The sequence below is a fragment of the Rhea pennata genome, chromosome 15, assembly GCF_028389875.1.
Source record: "Rhea pennata isolate bPtePen1 chromosome 15, bPtePen1.pri, whole genome shotgun sequence".
Lineage (NCBI taxonomy): Eukaryota > Metazoa > Chordata > Aves > Rheiformes > Rheidae > Rhea > Rhea pennata.
In genome coordinates, this window is record NC_084677.1 from 18347013 (window position 1) to 18361149 (window position 14137).

General features: G+C 48.4%; 1 protein-coding gene across 3 annotated transcripts in view; it reads right to left on the minus strand.

Moving 5' to 3' along the window:
• PKD1 (polycystin 1, transient receptor potential channel interacting) overlaps positions 1 to 14137 on the minus strand; it is a 104376-nt gene that overhangs the window by 58712 nt on the left and 31527 nt on the right. For all 3 annotated transcript variants that reach the window (XM_062588527.1, XM_062588529.1, XM_062588526.1), the window contains exons 2-4: positions 2831 to 2902; positions 2019 to 2090; positions 173 to 342 (exon numbers count right to left, since the gene is read on the minus strand). In XM_062588527.1, coding sequence (XP_062444511.1) covers positions 173 to 342; positions 2019 to 2090; positions 2831 to 2902 — 314 coding nt within the window. The remainder of the gene's footprint in view (positions 1 to 172; positions 343 to 2018; positions 2091 to 2830; positions 2903 to 14137) is intronic.

Genomic DNA, 14137 nt, shown 5'->3' on the forward strand with positions numbered 1-14137 from the left:
CTAACTGTGTCCTCAGGGCATCACAACAGTCATACACTACCATTACTTGTTCAATTAGATTAGAACTAGTGACTTAAGGGATAAAGAGGTCTAGACAGGCTCATCACCCTTGGGCTCACTGTTCCCACTAGCTTAGTCATCTCACCCACCAGAGCCCTCTGCAGTTCCTTACCACAAGTTGCACTGATGAATGAAACACTGAAGAGAGAAAGGTTTGCCACTTCAGGAGGGTGGGCACATCTTGTATCTGATGCCTGAATAACTTTAACTTTTCTGTCTTCCACCCAACGGGGCAACCAGGAAAGTTTGCAGTCACAAAAAAATGGATTCAAACTTAAGTTTCTGTAACAGGGAGATCAGAGAAGAGTTACGCATTAACTTGACAACGGGAAGCATGTGCTAAGTGTTAATTACACCTACGTGCAGATCCCTCACTGTTCCCATCTGCACCACTCCAGTGAAATTCTTGAGAGAGAGCTGCTAGGGGAGTTAATGAATAGGGAATCAAGCAATAATTAACACAATTTTTCTAGAGGCTAGAATGAGGCAAATACTCCAAGTACTTTTTTCTCTCCACAAATAATTGTTGCAATTAGAAGCAAATTACAGACATAATCTTATATTTAAAATAGTCTGCCATCTAACAGCCATTGGATGTAATGGCAGCCTCTATAGCTAAGGGAGACTATTTACAGCTCCATTAAAAAATAGCTAAGAGGATAAAATTAATCTGTCAAAAAAGAAATGCAAAGTCAATGATAATCTTTCCATGTCGCAGTTTACTGAAAAGATGGAAACGTTAATTGCAGCCAAGTTTGATCCAAATTGCAGCCTTTGGCATTCAGCTGTGAACAGGACAGAGATGGAAAGATGTTTGTTTAGCTGACGCCGCCTGGGCTGCTGCAGGGGTTGAACCCAAGCCTTTTACCACTAAAAGCATTACTCTGCAGGCCGGCCTTAGAAGGGACAGATTCACTTGCACCTAACATGGATCCCTTCTCTTTTCAATGCCCTTTATAAATGAAAATGCATAGCAGAAAACACCCCTTGTGCTTTGTCTTCAGGAGAACACGTAGCTGAGCTCTTTTCTTGCTCATTTCAAAGGGTTCATCCTTTGGCACATTCAGATACAGAACTGTCACCCTGTACTGTGCTTTCACGTAGTTCTCCTGGAAATGTGTGGCATTCCCTCACTTCCCTGCACATATCATCAGCCCAGATTTTAATTACTTCAGTTGAAAACCATTATAAGAATGGAATCACTTAGAGTGAACATCTTCAAGTGCTTTCAAGTGCTTCAGACACCTCAGTAAGGCTCTCCTGTGTTGTCGGTCAGTATCCTTTTCACTAGATCTCCTGTCCCGAAAAGCGACCATAGAAACAGGAATAAGCGTGACCTGGAGCATGCCCAAACAGTAACCTCTGTAGAGCTAGTGTGGGAGAGAAGTGGGAAGCCAAGAAGGTAGCAGCACAAGCTGGATATATTCAGGAGACAGAAGCGAAGTCTAGGAAGAGGTTAGGCTTGAAGGGCACCAACTGAACCCAAGAGGAGCACACAGCTGGAAGAGGCAGCTAGAAAGAGTCCAAAAGGCAGCTGCAGGGACTGTGGGAGGGTAAAGGAAGCAGCAGTTGGAGAGAGAACATCAGAGCAGCCTGGTAACAAAAAAGTGGAAGTCACTGTATCCACTCATCCCTTTACAGCAGAGGACCAGTCAAGCACAGATTCAGCCTCCCTCTGCCAGTGTTGTGTTCCCTAAGGCTCATAGGCTTTGAAAATGTCAGAGAGAAGGATGAGGTTCATGTTGTCACAAATTCACCAAGGAAGCAGCCAGCAAGCAGGCAGAGCCACAAGAAGAGTTAATGGGGACTGAGGGCTTCCATTCCCACGACGGGAAAGTGCTTGCCTTGGGTAAGTACCCGAGACGTCCTGCAGACAATGGCTGCATCTCACCCCACAAAAGGAAGAGCTACTTCAGGGAAAGCTCTGAACAGAGAACTAGAAGACATAGAGAACTTACATTTCACTTAAATTAAATAAGTTATCAAATATTCCATCTTCTAATGTAGAAATCTTGTTGTGGCTTATATCTCTGTAAAAGAGGGAAAATGAAACGGAGAGTTTAGCAACTGTTCATCATGCTCGTAACAACCTCCCGGTCAACATACAGGATCAACCTCTGTCCCGGGCTCCGCTTGGGGACTGGTTACCAGCTCTGCTGGTGCCTCTTTGGATCTGATCATGCAATTCTTAAAAGACACCTGACCTTCTCTAGGAATTGCCAACAAGCAACAATGCAAAGCTACCGGACCAGTAACCGAACCCATGGCCATGCTCTCCTCCCTGCCCACACACAGTTCAGACACCTTTATGAAAGGGGACAACTCACAGTGTGCGGAGGTATGGGACACACAAGGCTTTTCACCACTACTGTTGGGCTCCTCAAAGGACCCTCAGAACTCAGCACCCAGTTTCCTCTGAAGTTCAGTGGCATTTTGACACCACAGCTTTATCATCCTTCTCCATATCCAGACACACGTCTTATGACAAATTTAGTTCTTCACTCTTTTGCCCCAATCTCCCCCCCTACCTAGCAGTACAGTCATGCAAGCTCTGTCCAATTCTCTGAATGCCAGTGTGTGAATGCGCCATTCACTGGACTGTGCAGCTAAATGCCTTGAGGAAGGAATCTACAGAAACATATGCATGGGGCTCGACAGATCAGATTAGGCAAGAACAAGGCTAACTCATGAAACACAAGTGTGTGTTTTAGGTACCAGCTCAAATGTGCATTGTTAGCTGGAGGACTAGAGGTCTGCAGCATGTACTTACAGTTTTGCCAGAGAAGTCAGGTTTTTAAACATCTGAACATCTAAAATGCTGATCTTGTTACTGGAAAGATCCCTAGAGAAAGAAAACAAAGTTTTCACTTATCATTCAATTTCATTTTGTCATTTCTTCATTGCTGAGGCTTAGAAGAGCTTCTCTCCAAACTCCATCCAGGCTCCAGACAGAAAGTTCTTGGTGTATGAAAGTGGAACAGTTCTTCTAGCCAAAGAAAACATCCTTCCAAGCATTTGCTGCTCAAAGCTTTCATAATGTGTAGATACAGGTTAGGACTGTCATTATATGCCTACCATTCTGTAGCATATTTAGAATAATTACAGACATGACAAGTGTATCACTAAATTTCAGGCATCCTTTTAAAAAATTATTCAAGTCTAATATACATTCAAAAAAGTAATTAAGAGACAATTTAGACTAAAGTAGTAATTAACTTATAGAGAAATTTTTCCAAGGAACTTTCAAGTCCATTTCTAGTGCTGAAGAACTGATAATTAACTATAGAACCGATGTACTCAACTTCTAATTTTTAAGCATCTTTTTGTCTCTCTTTGAAAAAGCTTAAAAGAAAAGAAGTAACAAAGAATATTTTCTGTTTAAAATCAGGACAGATTTTTCCTATATAAGGAACACTGCTTAAAAAAATTTTTAATCATTCCTTGTAACGCTAACAGCCTTCAGCTCATCCAAATCAAAATTATTCTTCTCCCCCAGTTCAGTTCTTTCTTTTCATCTCATGTTCTCTTTTCCAATTTTAAAATGTCATTCAGTTAAGTAGTGACAGTCTAGCAGATCTGTCTCCACTTGTTCCCAATAAACTTCACTCTTTGGTTTCAGAAGAATCTCTGCTGCTCAAACCCTTCTTTTAGCAGCCCCAAAACACTTATTCCAAGTCCATGCAATGGTTATTACCCTTCAAGGATTTCTGGAAGAGCTCTAGGGAAGCGGACAGGGCTGGATTCACTATGCCGCCTCCCATGATTACAGACACGCTGGGTGAAGACAGGCATTCTCCTATACTTCATCCAGCTTCCTTTCTCACCTTTCTTGTTAGGTGCATCTCCTGTAATTTCTCCTTGCCATCTCATCTTTTATTTTTACCCTAATCAATTCATTTTTGTTTTGATCTGACATTTAAACCCTAATTCAGCTGAATGCAAAGAATTATGTCAAACTAGCAGAAAGATTACTTATGATTCTGGGAAACTATGAGAATAAGCAACAAGAATGGATGTTTCTTTGCAAGGTTGGAGTTCATTTTTCCTGATTTTGCTGTGCAGGAGTTCTTTGCCAAGCTAAAATTGGATTCTGAAGAGCTCACCATCAATACCAACAGAGAAGTCTAAGAAATGTGCAGAACATTCAACATATACCAAAAAAAAAAGAAAGATGCTATCAAAAATGTCTGACCAAGACACTGTGTTCTTTTTTGCTCAGGGTAGCTGGAACAATAGCTAAAGAACACAAAGCACCTTTGCTGGCATGTCACAAACTACATGTGAGCCACATTCTGCACAGGAGACATCTAACCATGAAGGTTACCTCCACAACTGTTTTCAACTTCTACGAGCAAGGCAAACAAACAAGACAGCTTTGGGTTGCAATCCCAACGACTGCCAGCCTGATGAGTCAGATTCCTTCTTCAGGGAGCCTCCTGCTTCACTTCTCCTTTTGTATTTTCCCTGCTCTCTGCTCTCTACCTAGAATCCTGTTAGCCTACTATTACTGTACTGCAGTCTGGTTCAGAAGGTCTGCTATCCACTGTGGCAGAGACTCCTCAGACAGAAAATCCAAAATAAATGTATTTCTAATATTTATGAAGCATCAGCAGGAGGCTTAAGATGATTAAGTGAAAAGAGGCTCTCAACTGGATTTGAGCTTTACCCTTCTGCCTCTTACTATCACTCCCAAAATAAGTCTGACTTAAAAATCAGGAGGTCCTGCACAGTACTTCTTCACGGCAAAACATTCCCTTGTGTTTTCAGAGCCCTGGGGATCTGCTGTCCTCACTGTCCTCTGTAATTGGGGATACTAAAAGCTTTAAATGAAAGGAGAAGTTCACTTTGTAGCACGAATCCTCTGAAAAAAAGCACAGGCATTGACAAGGTGAGAGGTGCTGACTCTGCTGCAGCAGAGAGAGAAAGGAAGGCTCCATGCATTCATGGAACTGAAAGCAAGCACAAACGTGTGAAAGCAAAGATACTCAAGACGGTATTTCCTGGCAATGTACTCATCAGCCCTTGACTTAATTCAGCTCTGCGTTAAGTGGGTTTCGTTGTCTCCTCTGCACAGGGATACATTTTACTCCCCCTCTGCCTCTTCACCTCTTTCCATTATTTGACCAGTTTGGAAAAGGACCAAAACACCACCACCATCAGCCAAGCATCGTATCCCCTCTAGTGCCCAGCTGCAGTAGGGCTGGCTCACACACAGGACTCTTGCCTTCCCTCTGGCCCTCAAATACATTTTCAAAACACGTTCATCCACAGCACTCAAACATTTCAACATCCTCAGCTCCTCCCAGAGTCACGAGCTGGCGACAAGCCGCCAGTCACTCCAGGTACTTGCACCAAAACAGCCTCCATGATCGCTTTCCCTTTGGCCTCTTGCTAAAACCACTGCTAGCACGGGATACTCCCGCCTGTCTTCCACACCTCTGCCTCTCTGCTAAAAGACTCCAGCTAGCCTCCGGCAGAATGGCTGGACTGGCAGGGTCTTCTGCACAGAAGTGCAAGCTACCCTTCAGGCAAGCACGGGCCAAGGCTTTGGCAAGCTCAGCGTTTCCTCTGTGAGGGGTGCACACACACCGAGCAGTTAGCTTCCTGGCAATAACAAGGAGACAGCTTCATTCCTACCCTCGATCAGGACAAGAAATGACTACCATATGGGACCTGTTCCAGGAAAAAGCACAGTGGCAGAGGCTACTCACACTAGTCTTAGCAAACAGGTAAAACGCAAATACAGGCAGTAATCCCCACCTCAGTGCTGCTCCGGCACAGTGTATGGGACTGACACTAGATGTCACTGCATACTGAACTGCATACGAAGGGGGAGAAGGGGTTCCCTGGTGAACAAGAGTGACCAAGGGGACTCAAGGGGTGGAAGAAGCCTGTTTGCTGTGTCTGCAGCCAGTGGGTGGCTTTTGCTCAAGAAGCGCTGGGGGCAGCTGTGTCCCATAAACTAAGAGAGACTTTTGCCTGAATTCTCTGATCAAGGGACTGTGCTGCTTTGTATTGCCAGGATAATGTGTGCGGGTGTCAGGCCACCCAGCTACATGTCTCTGGGTTATCGGCACTGCAAGCTGTCCCGCGAGCCTCCACTCCACTGCACGCAGGTTACCGTGGAAGCGGCTGGAGGGGGCCTCCTTCGCCTTTTTCCTCTTCCTCTCCTGCTAGTTACAGCTTGGCTGTCTGGCTGCACACGTCATCACCAGACTGTTTCTCCATCATACTGCCAGCTACTATCATTTGAGCTCACCCAGTCCTCTACTCTGCATCCTCTGCTAGTGTCCAAAGCTAACACTGACCCCACACGGAACAGACAGCTCTACCAGCAGGTTTCAAAGGCAAACGCTGGGGCTCAGTCTCCAAACTAGGCTGCTTCTGAGAAGCTCTGAACTCTTGCAGATTGTAACTAACCCATGCTCTGCGTATGCGCCCAGTCACCTTGCTGTTTAACTGCAACTCGCTTTTGCGAGAGATCCCAAGACCTCGGCTCCAGACCCTGCCTTCCCCAGCTGGAGTTGACATCCAGCACCAGCAGAAAAGCCGTTATTCTCCATGCAGAGCAGTCACTAGAGGGCAACACACTGTTATGTACAAACCAAGGCCTAACTCTCTCTCTCTGGCTATTTTCTACCCTTGCTTTTGCCATCTGACAAGGAACCAGTATAAATCTCCCATCTTTCAACCTCCCCAGCCCTCCTCGGTGCAGCGCCTGCAAGGGAGGCAAAGATGTTGGTGGCAGGACAGTCTTGGACGAGTGCGGAGCAGCGGCAGGCACCAACGCCTGCCACCTCCAGCCGCGGGGCACTTTCCATTAGCTGTGCTTCCTACCGCCTGCTTGTCTTCTCCCACTGTTCTCTCTCCAACTTGCATGGAAAATTATATTATGCCTTTCTGGCACGCGAAAGATGGCTATGAACCAAACTAAGCTGCAGAATTAAAAAAGAAAAAACATTCAGGAAAGAACTACTGAGCAATAAAACCCAACACAAAGGCTGTGGGACAGAGCTCAGCCTTTTGGTGCCACAAACTGCCACGACTGTGTTTTCCCAGCCCATTGCCAGGCTGGAGAAAATTCGGAACAGGTTCAAAGCAGAGCTGAAGCCAGCAGAAAACAAGACTCTCCACTGAAATGCACTGAGCACAGACTGCCCCTCTCCCTCACGAGAAAGAAACGGCAAGGGCCAGCTAAACTGTGCCATGGGCGATACTGCGAGCAAGCTGTGCTGCCTGGAAGAAGCTATGGGCAAGTAACAGCTTGATGCTGCCTCCGTTTCCCACCTGTAAAATGGAGCTGTGTAACGCTGAAGGAAGCTGGAAGGACTGGTCCATTTCTCTGCAAAATTCTCGGAGATGAGAGGCACCATGAAAGACCAACAACTACTGCTGAGGAATGAGAACTGAGTGAAAGATGCTTTAAGAAGAGCACTCCCTTGCAGCTCCCTACGTGCCCCAGATAATATAGAAACATTTAACTTAGATATAAACATGCCTAGTAAAGAAAACTTTTGAGAAAAAAAAAGTCTCTGGAAATGGAGTTGCTCCTGTGGGCAAGGTGAAGTTTTGGATAAGGGAACAGTTGGTAATGAGGGCACCAACCTGAACCCTGGGAGCCTGGAGCTCTATCCCAGCTCTGCTACCAACTCCCTGTGTGATGCTGGCTGAGCCAGGTAACTGTTCTAGACCTGTGTGTACAGCAGGGACAACAGCACCCCACCTCACGCAGAGAGGGTGAGGATACGTCCCACCCAAGCCCTGCCAGTGAGACCCCTGAGGCTGGGGTCAGTAACCTCCTGGGGTGAACAGTTTCTAGCACTTCGTGGGTGCTGCCCTTGAGCAGCTGCTGATAGAAGCCAGGAGCAGGGTTTGGGGCCTGCCGCTTGCTCTGTCCATTCACAACGCTCAGACAGGCCCGGGGTCGCCAGGGAAAACCAGCTCCACATCCCCACGGCAGCGAAGGCTCAGCAGGCCCAGGGCGGCCGCTGTGTTTACTTCTGCAGCACTGTGGTGGACAAGCTTTTTTTGGTGCGCTGCTGGCTTTTTTTTTTAATTCCACAGAACATATAATGTTGAGCAGAGTATAGCACGCCTCTGCCTGCCAAGCCTGATGTCATGCTCTCATTATGTCATTTGTGGGCCCGCTCTGCCTTCATTTCACAAAAAAGGGAGGGAAGGGGGGGCAGTGTTGACTTGTGCCTTTCCCAGCCCTTTTGGTGCGTGGAGCCCAGCCAAAACAGTAATGGGAAAAGCATCCACAGACAGAGAGAAGTGTCTGTGCAGAGGGGAGCCTGTGTGCAGCCTAGGGAAAGCTGCAGCAATTCACTAAAAAAGACGCCCCAGGTCTACAAGCCACAATAAAAGCTAAGAATCTTGGAGGTCAGTGAAGCTCCAGAGGTCTTAGGGAAGGAAGGGGGCTTGCACACATTCATATGTCCATCCAGAATCTGCAGAGGAGCTTGCCGGCTTCCCAAGCCAGGCTGGCCCTACAGGACACGCAGGGTGAACAAATGAACCATCTGCAACACAGAGACCCTGCCCTTCACAAAAAACCACTTTTCCCTGGAGATCTGCAAGACTGGGCTCTCCCCAGAAGCATCCCCCAACGAGCAAGTCTCCCCTGACCGAAAGCTCCTGCCCCCCACCGGAGCACCCTCCCAGCGCTCCAGGCCTCCGCACGCTTCCCCCCTGCCCACCCCCACACACCTGCCTGCACCCCTGGCTGCTCGTGGACAGCACAGATCTGGAGCTGGCTTCATGTTTGTGTGACTGAGGCAAAAGTTATGGTCCAGATACTGTGTTTTAACAGCAGGAATGGTTGCAAGGATGTAGGAACAGCTGTGCCCATGGGATGAAAGGTCCATCTTGCCTCATATCCTGTCCCCAACTGTAGTCAGCACCGAGTGTTCAGGGAGATGCAAAAGCAAAGTGATCCGAGAGCAATGCTTCCCCAGTATACCTCCCAGCTTTTGGCAACCTGCTACAGAGAGCCTTCCGAGCCAGAGACTGTATCTGCACTATCACATTTAACAGCCACCGACAGGCCTATCTTCCACGACGCTACCTAACCCCTTCCTAAACAAGTCTGGGCTCCACAAGAGCCACTGGCAACAAGTTCCACAATGTAATTATGTGCTCTGTGAAAAAATACTTCATTTGTTTAAACCTGCTGGAGGTATCACTTCACCGTATACTGCCTAGTTTTTTGCACTGTGGACACTGAACAGCTGCCCCTATTTACCTGCCCTGCCCCACTCCTGATTTCAGCAATCTTTCCCAAATTGCTTCAGGCCTCTCTTTCCCAAGTGCATCCCCAGTGGAAACAGTTCCCTCTCTCTGATCTCATCAAATTCCTCACACTTCACCCAAACTTCACCAAACTTCACCAAATTTCACCTGCGGAATTCCAAGGGCTCTCAGTGCCTTCCAGTCCCTGTGGCTAAAGCCTTGCTGTAACCTGGGAGGGGAGGCAATGACCGGAGTGGCAAACTGAGCCACGGAAAGCATCAGTCACAGATGCAGCAGCCGACCAGCAGCGCTCCGAACGCCTCCCCTGCCGCCCGGAGGCTCCCGCTGCTGGAGCACCTTCTTCCCAAAGGCCAGGCTGCACCACTGCACCCCTCGCGATCCCAGCGTCCGCGGGGCACAGCGAGAAGAGGGCTTGTAACCACCGAAACACACACCTTCGCACCTTGCAGACCTCCCTCGCACCCGGAGCAGCTGACAGAGCAGCAAAGCGCCACAAGAGGTTGCCCACGTAGCAGAAAAGCGGTCTTAGGTGTTACCATGGCAAATGCTTTTCCAGTCTCCAGGAATAAAAGGCAACACGGTACCCCATGCAACAGTGGTCTCTGCTCGTACTGCCTAACATAATAGACTTTCCAGAAAAAGGAGGAAAAACCCTAGGTGTTTTTGCTTGCTTGAGCCAGGAAAATTGTGGGTTTTTGCTGATCTGATTCCTTTTTTTCTTCTTCTTTTGGCTTACACCTTTCCTAAGAAGCACAGTGGAAGTAACTGTGATTGTGTGCAGAGTGGGGAAGGAGATTTATGCCACAGTGGCTATGGAAATTTGAAAAAAAAAATATACAGTCTAACTTAGGTTTAGAGCTGGGCACCTGGGGAGAAATGCTAGTGACATCTCAGCTCTCAAGCTGGAGGCAACGTCGTCTCAGAAGTTTCCCTGCACAATAAAGCTCTCAGTATTTCAGCAGGGAGACAGGAGGGCAATAGCTTAGGAGGTTTTTGTCACCAGCTATTGGCTTCAATCACACTGAAGCTAAGGGCTAAGGGATTCCTGTTCTCCAGTTCCACTGTACATCACCTCCGATAACTGAAATATAACAGGAAAAAAAGGGCCTTTCACTGGGGGTTTCACCTATTTCCCAGAGCCATTTAACAGAAGGTTACTGTGAATCAACACACACCATCCCAGAGGTGGCTGCATTTCATCTGCGTGCCCAGGACTCTGCCTCAGAGACCAGTTTCTAAGGAAGAGTAAAGCTGTCAGGGAGAAAATGCCCTAGATGGAGCACTGTCCCGGGAACGGCTGAAGGGGGGACACGGGCAACTGCTGAGAGCAAGCCCCGAGCAGAGCGCCGCAGGCTGCGACAGAGCAGAGCACTCTCTGCTCCCTGAGGCTGCCGCAGCACGAGGACAACTTATTTGTTCATCTTGAATTTATGAGTTTCAAATGCTGGCCCAAATCTCAGCTCTCTCTTAAGGAATTTGCCCCAAAAGACTTTTTCACAAACATTCATCTAGAAAAGAAATGTTTTTCTTCCCACAACAGAAATCGTAACTGTTGATACGAAAATGTAAGGCAAAGATACAGAACATTACAAAAATGCTTGTACACTCTGTGCTCTCCTGGGAGGACTGCAAAACTCTCACATATGCCCTTGAAAGGCTGCCGTGCCCCGAGACCGCTGGGTTGACACACAGAGATCCACACGTAGCTCCCAGCTTTGCCCCAGCCTTGCTGCAGGACCAGGAGCAGGCTGCTCTGCCTCCGAGCGCTCCTGTCGCCCCTCTGCGGAGGGCGACGGAGGCCACGCGCCTGCCCCGTCTCAGCCTGCCTCGCTGCCCTGCTGCAAGCCTTTCCGGAGCAGCCGGCACGACGGGTCGGCCAGATCGGCTGGAGTAAATCCCACGTGCCTTTCTGCTCTGGGGCCGCAGGTTCCCCGAGACGCAGCCGACCGCTGGCGGGGGCTGCAGGAAACACTCCCCTCGGCTCAGCAGAGGGGCGAGCGCCGGGTTGAAGCCGGGCGGTGGGATGGCCTAGGAAAAGGGGTTGTGAGAACCTGTGCTTCAGGCAGCATGGGATAAGACCGATTCCTGAGTCCTGCACAAGACCTGGCTGAGGGTCAGGATACGAAGGTTACACAGCAATTCGGAGCAGTCCGGACTGGCCGTCCCCGCTCCAGCCGCTGCGCACCCACGCTCCCTCCCTCGCCCTTGTCTGCTCGCACGGCCAGTCCCGACGCCGCAGCACACGCGGGGCCCAGGCGGCTGCTGAGAGCACAGCGACGGCACCCCCGAGCCTCCAGGTGGGAGCTGTCTGAAGCGCAGCTGAGACGTAAAGAGCGGCTCCTGGGATCCCTGCAGCCAGGGAGCTTTTCTCAGACTTTCCCAAATATGGTTACGCGCGGGCCCGGGGACGAAGCCCCTGAACAGCGGCGACGTGCTACCTCCTGAGGCGACGTCATGTTCTGGCAGGGGCTGCTCGCGCGCAAGGGCATCGGCGTGCAGTCAGCCCTCTCCTCCGACTCCGGGCTCTTCCACACCAGCGGGCTCCCAGGAACCGCAGCACTGCCGGCTGCACGGGGACCCACAGCACAGCTCATTTTACAAGTTATTTTTAGACTGTGACTGGCTTCAGCTCCTCACTCTCAACATTTACTCAATAGAAGCAAACGTAGCGGAGGCAGTGGCGAGGCACCACGGGCCTCGGGCACTTGTCGGGGTCAACAAGAGCTTCGAGGCGCTTTGCTGGGATGAGGCGCTGGCTCTCGTTTGGGTCACCATTACGAGAGAAGCTTTTCAAGCCAGTTGTCACCTCCTGAGCCACCTGAGTGCCTAGATGCTATCAGTGACCAGAACTGGTGCTGAAAGGGCTTCTCCTCACTGCTGTAAGGAGACTTAAACTGGCATAAAATAGGTTTGAAACACCATGCAGCAGAAGATACAGCAGCCCTGTTCTGCTTCTGTAATATTTTGCTAAGAGATTGGAACAGAGAAGATCTTAAGTTTGGGAAAGCAGCAACCCAAATATTTAAATAAAGTTGCATAAATTACAGTTGCACATAAACAAGCTGTCTGGAGTTTCATCCAGCCAAATGTCAGCCCTGCAAATACACATTTGTTCCATTGAAAGTTTGCAAAGAAACCAGAGATGCATCAGAACAAAGTATCTTCCCAGCACACACAGCAGTGTTCAAGAAAGGAGGCAATGGGAGAAGCCTGTACCCCAAATCCAACCGCCTGCTGAGCAGACAGCCGCTGCTTCCCTGAAAAGGCATCCATCCGGGGTGGCCCGCACGGCGCGCAGCATCGCACGCCGACACACGGCTCTCAGCGCCCAGCTCTGCTCTCCTGGGAACCCCGAGCATTTCCAAGTCAGCATGTTCAGAGCCCAGTGATAATTTGTTTTACCATGTAAAGCGAGCCCTCTGTAAACTGTAATTTAGGAGTCACACAGATGAGCTACCAAGTGCTTAATCTGCCTCACAGAAAGTGAAGTTTTTTAATGAAAGTTTAGTTTCTGTTGACATGAACTCTCCCTTGGGACAAGGGATGAAGTAGATGACCTTCAGGTCCTGCTTTTTATTACTCTATTGGTATTGATTTTGATGTGAGGGCTTTGCCTGAATAGCTATCCTCTAGGAATATTAGCTATTATTTCTCTGTAAGAAATAATTAAACATAATGTCATTTTCCCCTCACTACTGTGAGTTCTGCTGCACATAACACACGAGAGACACAGGTAAATCCCCCCTGGATGCACGAGGCTTTGGACGCTATTGAACAGAGAGCAACAATTCACCGCATAGCTGAGCCAAGAGATGAGGAGCGCTCCAAGCAACTCTTCTCAAAAGCACACGTTCAATTTGCAAACACTGACACCATATGAGAAAATATTTGCGTAGCCTGTTCTTTTGAAACCGTCTGGGGCATCCATGTTTTGTATCCCAAGAAGAACAGCAAAACAACTTGGGCACCAATACAGCGTAAGAGCTCTGCACCAGGGCACTCTGCTGTGGCTTTACTGGGATTGTCTGGTCATCTGAAAAGTACTGACGAGACTTTTAAGAAGTTAAAAACACTTTCCCTAGTTGAATTCAGACTAGAAGCCAGCTGAGAAAAAGTGAGCCCGATAAGGCAGTATCAGATCAAAAGCAATTTCTTCAAATATTAGGAAATACTTTTCTCATTTCTTCACATGGGAGAACAGTCAGTATGTTGCAGGGCGCTGCTCCACAACAGCAGTCTATAAACAAGAGGACAACAAAGCCATGAAGCAGCAAGGCAGGGCCTTTCGGGGGTCCAAGGAGGAAGGAGAATTTAGTAGCAGCATCAGGTACTGGCCAAAGTCACCTAGATATATCGGAAAGGTGGACAAGAAGAGGGCACCTTGGATCTAAATACTGTGAGGAAGGGATAAGGAAAGTCTTAGGGCCAAATGCCATTAAGCTGGCCAGCAGGCAAAGCCACCATTTCCATTTACTGCAGCACTATCTAACCACCTCCGGCTGCATGAACAGCCTTGCATAAGCATATTGCATGCCCAGCTTGGGACCTTTTTCTACTGCCAGAGCAGCAGAAAGTATAAAGAAGTAGACTTAATACAAAGATTTTATGGCAATTTCTTTATCAGTCACTTGCCAAGCAAGAGTGTCAGAGTCATCCAAGTCCTGCTCCAAAATCACCCCCTTGCCTCCTGTAGGGCACTTGGCAACAGAAACTATCCTTGTTATCATCACTCTCACCAGTGCTCTCCGCAGGCCTCAACAAGATCTGCAGTCATCTGGCATCTGTGCATGAACAGATCTGATTTTCTACCCATCCGTGATAACAC